General features: G+C 36.8%; 1 protein-coding gene and 1 pseudogene across 1 annotated transcript; one reads left to right on the top strand and one right to left on the bottom strand.

The window, feature by feature from the left end:
* Window positions 1-409: 409 nt before the first annotated feature.
* On the bottom strand, window positions 410-5,033 carry LOC113295970 (annotated as a pseudogene).
* A 3,235-nt stretch (window positions 5,034-8,268) lies between these two features.
* On the top strand, window positions 8,269-9,709 carry LOC113295976 (F-box/kelch-repeat protein At3g06240-like). Its single transcript, XM_026544300.1, has 2 exons — window positions 8,269-9,123; window positions 9,249-9,709. The coding sequence occupies exons 1-2, from the start codon at window positions 8,403-8,405 to the stop codon at window positions 9,257-9,259; spliced, it is 732 nt and encodes a 243-aa protein (XP_026400085.1). The 5' UTR covers window positions 8,269-8,402; the 3' UTR covers window positions 9,260-9,709.
* The last annotated feature ends 524 nt before the right edge of the window (window positions 9,710-10,233 follow it).

Below are 10,233 nucleotides of genomic sequence, written 5' to 3' on the forward strand. Positions count from 1 at the left end.
TGACCTTTTTTTGTCCTGTAGATAGGGTCCCGATTATTTTTTCAGGGCCACCAATTTAGCCATACTTTTAATCTTTCCTTTTAAACGTTAAATGATGGAAACAACTTATACTAAAATTAGATGGCTAAAAAAGAAAAAGTAGTTTTTCTAAATATTTGGAATAGTTTTTCCATTTTCTTTTGTTGGGTCCAACGCACAAGTCAACAAGGGGATAACGGGTATCTTCCGTTTTTATGCAGGACCAAAATTGTGACAATCTTCTGGTATCTATAAGGTTTTTTCGTGCAAGGTTTTTCTGCAAACGAGTTGTAAAATTTTCCTGAAACTCTGTAACCCATGCCAACATAGCATTAATGGAGGTGAACATTTCACTTCAATGAAAGAAAAGGAAAAAAGGAAGTTTTCTTTCTTGAGATATATATAAATGGACTGGAAGAGAATCCAACCAGCGCCCTCAGAAAAGGTTTTATCACATTACTAATAATTTAGGAAATAGTGAGAATCATTGTACTAAACCATTAAAGTTGTACAAGCAGACTAAATCATTGTACTAAACCATTTAGGAAATAGTGAGAACATGGTCCAGTTGGAGATGCCGTTACAATTACTGCGAAAATAACCCTACAAGGATGGCGGTCAGTTCCTCGTGATTGTAGAGGTTAAGTATCTAAAGAGAATACAAATTTGATGAACAGGTCTCAGATAGATCCTGGTGTGATCTAGTAATTGCCTTGTTCAACAGGTCTTAGAGATGGATGCAGAGTTCTGGAGTTCTCCTGAATCGAGTGACCATGAGCTTTACAGAATTCCTGAAAGTGCAACCAAACAAATGTTAACCTATCAGTGTGCTATGTTTAACGACCGAAATTTCTTTGGAAAGCAAGCATCGGAGTAAGTCAAAACTGTAAGACACACCTGACACCACCGCAGAATAAACTCCAGGTATGGGGAATTTTCCAACAGGTTTGATAGTGCTTCCATTAGCCTCTGAAAATATCTGAAGGGGATTGATGAAGCAACATCCGGTATGTCTGTTGGTTTCGCCGACATTATACAGTGTTTAATTACAGAATCCTCATTTAGACGGAAACTGAGCAACAAAGCCCTGTGGTGTTGATCCTCAGATAAAGGAACAACGAGGTAAAGGAACATCAGGAAGAGAGGCTACAAAACGGAACCAAGAGAAACACTATAAAAATGAAGAAATGAGTACCTCTGGTGTAACATCCATGTCAAGATCTGTGGGATAAAAAACAAAAGATTCGTCCATTGAATAGATTAAAACACCCTCTGTCGTCGCAGCTGCCCAACTTCAGCCAGTTGGTGCAATTTTTAGGCACTTTTTCCGAATAATAGGCCTTCCATTGTTTGGCATGGACCCCGACAGATTATAGGCCAACTTTGTCCTGGTTTGTTTGTCAATGCCTTCCTCTACATCACTATCATCATCATCAATTAAATCCATTGGCCCAGCATCAGTCATCTTTTTCGAGTTTAAGAAGTCCAAAACCCCATCCAGAGAAAGGTTGAGGGTTATTTGAAATCTTCGTAACAATACCTGTAGTATGGCACAACTCAACTCATAAGCTGACCTGATAATAACACAGCATGCAACTAGTTTATAAAAGGTAATTTGATTGCAGACACCTCATATTGATGTATCATAGTAATTCATTTATAACCAAATAGGGAAACAGCATTTATAAGGTAATTATAACCAGCACAAGACAAGTAAAAGATAGAAAACCAACCTGATCTGCAATGTCGTACACACATATATACTTGCTAGTTCCCGCAGCCAACATATAACTGCCATCAGCAGAGTAACACAAGTTTGTGAAACACTTTCCTGAGCTTGAGTTAGCTGATGTTCTCCTGTCAGTCATGAGACGCCCCCCGGCAATGTCTCAACGACCCTCAATCGTATACATTAAAATCCCATCTATAGGATCCCAGAAATGGATCTGACCATCTAATGTACTGCAAGCTAATTGTTTTCCATCTGGACGATATACAACTGTAAGAACATCATGTGTATGTGTGAATGTTTCGACAGCACCTTTTCCTTCAAATACATCCCATAGGCGAACAGATTTGTCCCATGAAGATGAAGCTAAGACTGCCTGAACAATGTAAACGAACATTTTATTTAGTTCTTCCCATGTGTAAGGGAGGCCATCATTATGAATTTAAAAAGTTGGAACGGATCATATGGAGGTAGAAAAATAGAAATGATAACAGTAGGAAATTGATCTTGCGACATGACATGTTAATTGTTGTAGGCTGTAAATATGAGAAGTCATTTGTAATATGACCGACTAGGAGATTGGGAGTATAATTATAAATGACCGGAAATGGGGTTTGTAATATGGACATATCAAAAGTTCTAAAAGAACAAGACCTACATTTGTAGGAGAAAACATCAATGCATGCACAGGCCCTTCGTGACCACTAAGAACGTCCAACAAGCGCCCCGTCTTCATCGACCATACATAAATCTAGAAACATTAACAAAATAGTCAGAATATAGCATCTAACCTTCTAGGTAATTTTATGCTATCAGAAGCATCCAAAACACTGAGAAAGAAAGCATACATCAAAAGAATCAAGAGTTCCAGCACAAATTACTTCACCACTCTGATCCGCTGCTAGAGAAACAAATTTCCTCGAAGATGGTGTAGTAAATGTCCTGAAATTCCGATAACGCAACATATCCCATGCACGGACAGTGCCATCTAAAGATGCACTTAGGAGAGCATTGTTGTTCCCAGTAAAATGCAGTGCAGTGATTGCATTTGTGTGTTCAGAGAACGTTACAAAACAAAAACCCGATGAAGCCGTCCATACCTGTGATGCGAAATATTAGCTTAGTAGCATAAGTCTACATGTAACAAGAAGGAATAGAGATAAAAAAAAAAATAAACAAGAAACAGCAGAAGTAACATCACAAGCATAAAAACATAGGAAAATAAGACAAGGTTAGACCGTATAAGAAAAAGGGGAGAACTCATGTACCAAGACATTCAACAATCTATTTTTACCGTATTCACTCAACCACACTTGTGTCCAAACTAGCTCATACTTTAGTGGAACAGAACTTAAATATCGATGTGGCATATGTTGCTTGTATTTGCACTTGGTAGCGAAACAACTTAATAACTTACAGAACCAAATGACTGAGACATGTATTCGCCTGTTTTTATGTTAAGGATGCTCACCGTGTCTGACACTTCATATCATTATCAGACAATGACACTCTTCCACAATTTAACGCTGTGTTCAAAGAAAAGAAACTGAACCAAATTGGGAGTATATTGATGACATAAAACTTGTAAATTAGGCTTAACAATAGAATCAGCCCCACCTAAAACAGTGTGTGAGGGCTTTCATACATCCATGCTAAACTTATGCAAGTTTTAACTAAAACCAGAACAGCCGCATTATATAAGAACCGTGTAAAATGTCAACTGTTCTTGCCATAATGTATGCAAGGGTTCGTTTCAACATCGAGAAAGATCATAAGTCATAAGATATCAAGATTTCAAATAAACTCTGCAGCTCTGAATCACACTGGAGTTAGTTTCAATTTTGGTAAACAAAATAGCTGATGTGACAATAAAAATCTAAACCTAGAACATGAAGTCTTACATGAATGTGTAGCATAAACCAAGAGGGGCAATGTAATTTTGGGAAACGCTAAATTAACAATTTCAAGCTAAAATCTGCAAGAAAATTTTATATTATTTTCACCTTGATTTTATTGTCATCTGCTCCAGTATCCAAAAGGTGTGAATCCTAGGAATATGCCAGGCAATTCACATCAAAATAATGACCTTGTTGTTTCAAGACATAACTCTCTGACCGCCACTCCCAAACAAGCAACTGCCCAAGTTTGGCACACCCAAATGTCAACCAGTTCCCAAGTTCATTAAACACAGAGGTAGTAATCTTCTCTCTTGATATCGAAAGCAAATGAATACATACAAAATCCGGCATTTGATAGAGCCCAAAAACACCATTCGAAAACCCTGCAACTACTAGTTCAAGACCTCGATGGTAATCACAAGACGTCAATCTCGCTGGAGCTTGACCAAAGTTATCTTTCCTTAACAATTCCCACTTTCCTCTATGAAGATTAAACTCACTTTCTTCATTCAGCATTACCACCAAATCTCCTCCTCCTCTTCTTACCAACATTACCATCCCCTCCCTTCTCTGGTGTGCCCGGAGAAGGTGGATCTGAAAATTCCATTTCCATATCATCAGCTTTCCCACCTTCATTACCAACATATTTCCAGCTACACATCAAACAATCCCTCGATATCGTATACGCCCTCGAAACCTCTTCCATAACCTTATCAGGACTAAAAAACACCCCCAAAATCGTATCCCTATGAGATAAAAACATATAAGGTTTATTCAATCCCTTCAATTTCTTCAAACAAAACACTCTAACAGCCAAATCCTTCGAACCATAATTACTATCAGGACTCCAATCCAACGCCGTCACCACTCCATTACACTCCGCAAACGTCCTCACCAACTGAAACGGAAAAAACTCTTTACGAAAACCCGGCGACCGCCATATTTGTTGTAATTTACCAGTACCAATAGCAATCAATCCCCCATCAGGACGAAATTTAATCGAAGAAATTGGTTTTTTAAATGAAATACGATGTAAAATCACACGGCGGCTGAGATTAATAAACAAACATCGATTGTTTTCATCAACACATAATAGAAATTTGCCATCAGGAGATACAGCGATTTTAGATATATTAGATGAAGTTTGACATGGTAAAAGTTGATATTTCAGATTTAATAAGATCAGTAACTGACATTCGATTACCAACTGGTGAAATAAGCTGAGAGTTGCCAGAGATTATAACGTTTCCGCATCTGTATGGAACTCCTAAGAGATTCTGGAACCGGAGATTCATCGATGTTCGGAGATCTGTCCACCTTGAGGGGTTTTTGATTGATTGATTGATTCTAGGGATTTGATTGATTTCTGTGAAAATGGAGGTGAAAATAAAAGAGTTTTGAGTATGATTTTTTACTGTTTAAAGTTTAAACCCTAGAAGAGAGTGTAACCATGAATGAAACGGTTCGTGGGTTTACGGGTCAGGAATGTTGGGTTGTACGAGTCATTAAAAGGCTTAGTCTAAAAGGCCTTTTCCCTTGAATCAAACAGTTAATTTCATTAGGTGTGTTAATTTCAAAAATGCCAAACAGTTAGGCGTCTAGAGGAATGAATATTCTGTCGCAGATGTGAATGAGACGCCAAACCATTTGGCGTTTTCAATCTCAGCTATCAGATCTTCTTTTAGAACTTTAAAATCTAGCGGTTATGTTAAAAACGCCAATATCCGTAAAAAGAAATTCAGTATCACTTATGGCTATGTTGTGGCAAATGTATACCTAGTCGTAAGAAGGAATATGAGTTAAAATCGAAATGATTGTCAGTACACAAAGTTTTCTTGTAGTTCGTCAGGTTTACGTCTAGGTCGACTAGGTACATAATTAGTCGTACAACTGTGTTTTTTTGTAGTTGTAAGGTTTACAACTATGTTGCTCAACGATAGAACTAGCCACAAATCTATGTTTTTAGGTTTACGACAAAGTTTTTATGGTGTCTTCCAAGCCATAAGAACGAATAAATTTTTGAAACTTACGGCTAGGTCCATAGTATTGAAATGACAAATTCCTAGCCTTAACTTGATTTGAATTCTGAAATTTCATAGTTTTGAACTAGATTATTATAACTTGTTATGTTCATTAAAACACATTATAACCCATTACATAATTAACCTGCATCACATCCAAGGTAGTTAATACCGCGTACAGGCCATGTATCGTTCGGATCCGATACACCTACACAAAAGATAATATCGGTTTTTATCGGTGATACATCATTGAAACTAGAATTTCAAATATCTATAAATACATAGTAAAAAATAATAAGAATCATGCATATATCTCAAATTTCCAAAATACAAGGTGGTTTATTAGCCAGCATTGTAATTGTTGTCCCATTATGCCGGTAAAGATTTCTTATTATCCTTCACTTTTGTGTTTTACATTTCCCTGCCTTGCAATTGAAATATGGTTTACATCTTATATCCTACCATATAGTCGTTGATTTTACATTATATATAGGGCTTTTTACAAAAATAGGCCCGTTTTTTTGGTGCTTTTCATTTCTAGGCCACTTTTTTTATTTATTGCTAGACTAGGCAAGTTTTGACCAAAAGTGATGGATGGAAAGTTAGCTACAGTTATCTTCCAGCTGTCCATATCTTCTTAGCTAAAAAGACGTTTTAGTCCTTCAAATTTTCATCAACGACATAGATTGCATAATAAAGAGAACGGCTAAGATGTAGTGCTAAGCCATACTCTTCCTACACACAATTCATCAGTTGCAGTCACTTCGTAGACTACTTCAGTTGAATTCTATTCAACACTATTACTTCTATCAAACATCACTGCTACAAATCAAACTCTACAGCTCAGCTACAATGTCAGAACTAAAAACTCCCAAGACATCAACATCAGCTCATCTCATTCGCCACAATGATATCTTCCCTATTCTCAACTACACTTTCACAATATTGATACCAATCTCATACCCTGTAATTCACATTTAGCCCATAACTTCGCAGTTCATCTCCCTTAACCACTCCATGATCCTGTACTTATCACACTGACAACACCTGGAACTCCTTCTCAGCACAACCTGCACCACCACTTGCAATCTGAACTGCAGGTACAATCCACAAACCATCTAGAGATCACAATTACATCCACAACAGGTACAATCCACTCCAAAAACTTGACCTGAGAAGCCATAGCATCATCCCGATAGAGTTGATAATAATGGGATGTAGCTTTTTTTCCCACTGTGTAACACCTGTTAGTAAAAAGTAAAAATAAATGTGTAAATATGTTAATACAGGTAAATCCCATCCCTTACTAGATACATTCAAATTCTTTCTTTTTACTATCCTAGAAATGCACACAAGTTGAATGGTTTTGAATGTGATAATAAAGTCAACATAGTCGCTTCCAGTGTTAAGAAAATCCGCTACATTTAGAGTCCTCTAAGGGAGAAAACGGTTACACGAGTTGTTGTTTTTTTTTGCAGAGAAAAGAGGGGAGGAGAGCAGGGTCGAGATTATAAACATGGAGGATAATGGGGCAATACATTATTGTTTTGATAGAAAGAGGAGTTTTATTGATTATGCAGATTCAGGCACTGCAAGCCTTTGTAACAATGAAGTAATCCATGTACTCTTCTAAAACTAATTTGTCTTTCCTAACTCCTTTTGAGATTTTATCTGCAATAGAGTTGAATTCTCTTCTAACATGAGAAATTTTGCAAACTTGAAAAGAAAAAACTAGAGTTTTAATACTAGAAATAACATTATTATTCTCCCATCTGACTTGCACATTGTCAGATGTAATGGACTGCACCAGCTACTTCAGCATCAGCTACCAGGTGTATTTCAATTATTCTTTGCGCTTTAACCCAACTGAGAGCTTCTAAAATAGCCACACATTGATTTGCTTCTGCATCAATCACTCCATCTGCATATGATCCCTTAACTCTTTCATAGTTTCCTGCATTCGAAATTAGCACCATGCCAGTGCCAGAAGAATTATTAGTATGCTCAAAGGAAGTATCAACGAGTTTAGATAAGTTTTTAGGTAACTGCTCTAAACTATTAGAGTGTTCTTGTTCAGTTAAAGGATTTATATCTACAAAAGAGAAGTTTTGCAGATGCAATCTAACCCTAGAAACAGTAGATAGAGGGTTTAGAGTTTTTTCTTGAAACACATGTTCACATCTTTCCTTCCATATGATCCAGCAACCAGCCACTAAAGTCTTCTTCCAAGTATCTTGTTCTTCCGCACTATTAACATGAGGAGGATTAAACAAAGAGATAACTCATTCTTTGACGCTTTCACATTTAGCTGCCACTTGATCATCAATATTGATATTTAAACATCTCCAGACAGTTCTGGCATGTTCTGCATCAAAGTATAAGATGAGATAAGTATACTCTGGATCAGAAGAATATGTTAAATATACGCTCTTAGAGTGTGAAAAAATTTGGCTCCTCCCAACCACATTCTATGCGTTTAAATCGAGGCTTCAAAATAAAAAAAAATGCCAACCTCAAAAAGCAGCCCCAGCCTACCTGCCCTTGGCAACCCTCATTTTGTTAGCCAGCTTGCGTTAGACTTCAATTCAATGTTCCTCGTAGACAAACGCATCCCTTACCTCGGGAACTGTTTTTTCTCTCTTTTAACTTTACTCTCTCCACAACAAAATTTCCCAGATCTTCAATTAAAACCCTAGAATTGGTTTCCAAACTCTCTTCAAATTAGTGTCTGCTTTAATGGGGAATTTGAAGAATCTCCCAACAGACAATTTACTCGACATTACAGCCCGTTTAATCGATTCTAAACTACAAATTGGTTTGCAAACTTGGGAGATATCTTGTTTCTCATCATCCATCATTCTCTCATTGCATTTATCTCATCTTAATCAATCATCTGATTCTTGTAAGTTGAGTTTTCTGGTACTAGAAGGTATGAGTAAACAACTTCACTATTTTGAGTATGATGAGAAACTTGATAAGACACTTATTAGAAGGATCAATTTCACCCCTCCATTTCCATTTTCTTGTGAAGTTCTTGGTTCGATTAATGGTTTAATCTGTCTGTATGGATATAATGGTCTAACTGCTTGTATTTGTAACCCTGTGACCAGAGAATATGTCATGCTTCCCAGTATTAAGAGAGATTGTGATGATCGTCAGTATAATTTTTGTTCCAACGGGTTTGGTTATCTTCCATTAACTAATGAGTATAAAGTTGTTGTATTGTATAAGAGAGAAGTCGATTTTGCAGATGTTGCAGTATACATTCTTGGCAGTAGGAATGGGTGGAAAAATGTTGGGAGGTTGGAATCTGAATTTTACAATTTATTTTTTCATGATGGTGTATTTGTGAATGCAGCACTGCATTGGATGGATAAAAGAGGAGGAATGGTTTATGTTTTTGATTTTGCTGAGGAGAAGTTCTGCGAACCTATTTCACCACCTCCTTTCCCACCAGGTAGAATGTGGCAGCATTATACTCTAGCTCTAGGTGTTCTGGATGGGGTTCTATATTTTTCTATCAGATATGACTGTCAAATCACGGGATGCCCATGTTCTGACATATGGCTACTGAAAAAGCAGGTGGGAAATGAGTCATTGGGTTGGAGTAAAAAGTTTCTTAATCTCAGAAGAGAACCATTAGCCTTTACCAAGAGAGGTGGTGTTTTATGTTTCGATGATAGCTCTCGATATTTATGACCCAATACCTTCAGGCTCGAGAAAACTTTTGGATTTTAGTACATATACACAAATAATCCCTCACAGAAACACCTTAGTTTCGTTGAAAGAATTAGGAGATGAAGATATAAATCCAATGGAGTCAGCTCGCTAAATCGAGGAGACAGAATCCCGTGATTTGTTGTGACAAAGCAGCTGGCAAGATGAGATCCCTGGATATGCTTATTAACTGGTAAACTTCCCTGAGCTTCTGAAATACTAATGTACTACTTGAGATATTTATATGGGTTTCTACTTGAGATTTTATAAACGTGTTTATATTATCTGAATGAGTATTTTGTAATGCTACTGTTAAATTGTCTTTATGTTTTGAATCTCAACTTTGTGTCAGTTTTTTTTTCTTCTTTTTGTGATATTCTGTTATCTAATTACACATATAGCTTATTGAAAGGATGCTTTAATCACTATGAAACACCTGGACAAGGAAAGAATGTCTGCTATCTGTGCACATATAGTTTATTAGATTATATAGAATGTGTTAGGGCTTTGAGTATGATCTCCGAAGACCTGGATAACAGAAAAATTAATCATATTGTGTAGATTTTATTGACTCTGCAATCTTTGCATAAGTTGCTTTAGCTAACTGCTGACCGAGTGGGACAAGTAAACTTGATTGTGGGTTCTGTATTTGGTGGCCATGTTGCAAGTTAGATTTATTATAACCTTTAGGTTCTCAGAAGTGGTTGTAAGATTGATTGCTGGCTGCTGAGCTTTTTTGCTATGCTGGAATTGATGTTTTATGTTTGACATAGGCCTTTTGGCTTAATCTAGTAGTTATCATCGTAACTTATAGCGCCTGTTAACTGAAGTTTAGTGTGAAGTTGTAAAT

Source organism: Papaver somniferum, chromosome 7, assembly GCF_003573695.1.
Source record: "Papaver somniferum cultivar HN1 chromosome 7, ASM357369v1, whole genome shotgun sequence".
NCBI classification, from domain to species: domain Eukaryota; kingdom Viridiplantae; phylum Streptophyta; class Magnoliopsida; order Ranunculales; family Papaveraceae; genus Papaver; species Papaver somniferum.

What these genes read in the sequence shown, in the direction of transcription:
- LOC113295976 (XM_026544300.1), top strand. Translation starts at nt 8,403, where the DNA reads ATGGGGAATTTGAAGAATCTCCCAACAGACAATTTACTCGACATTACA.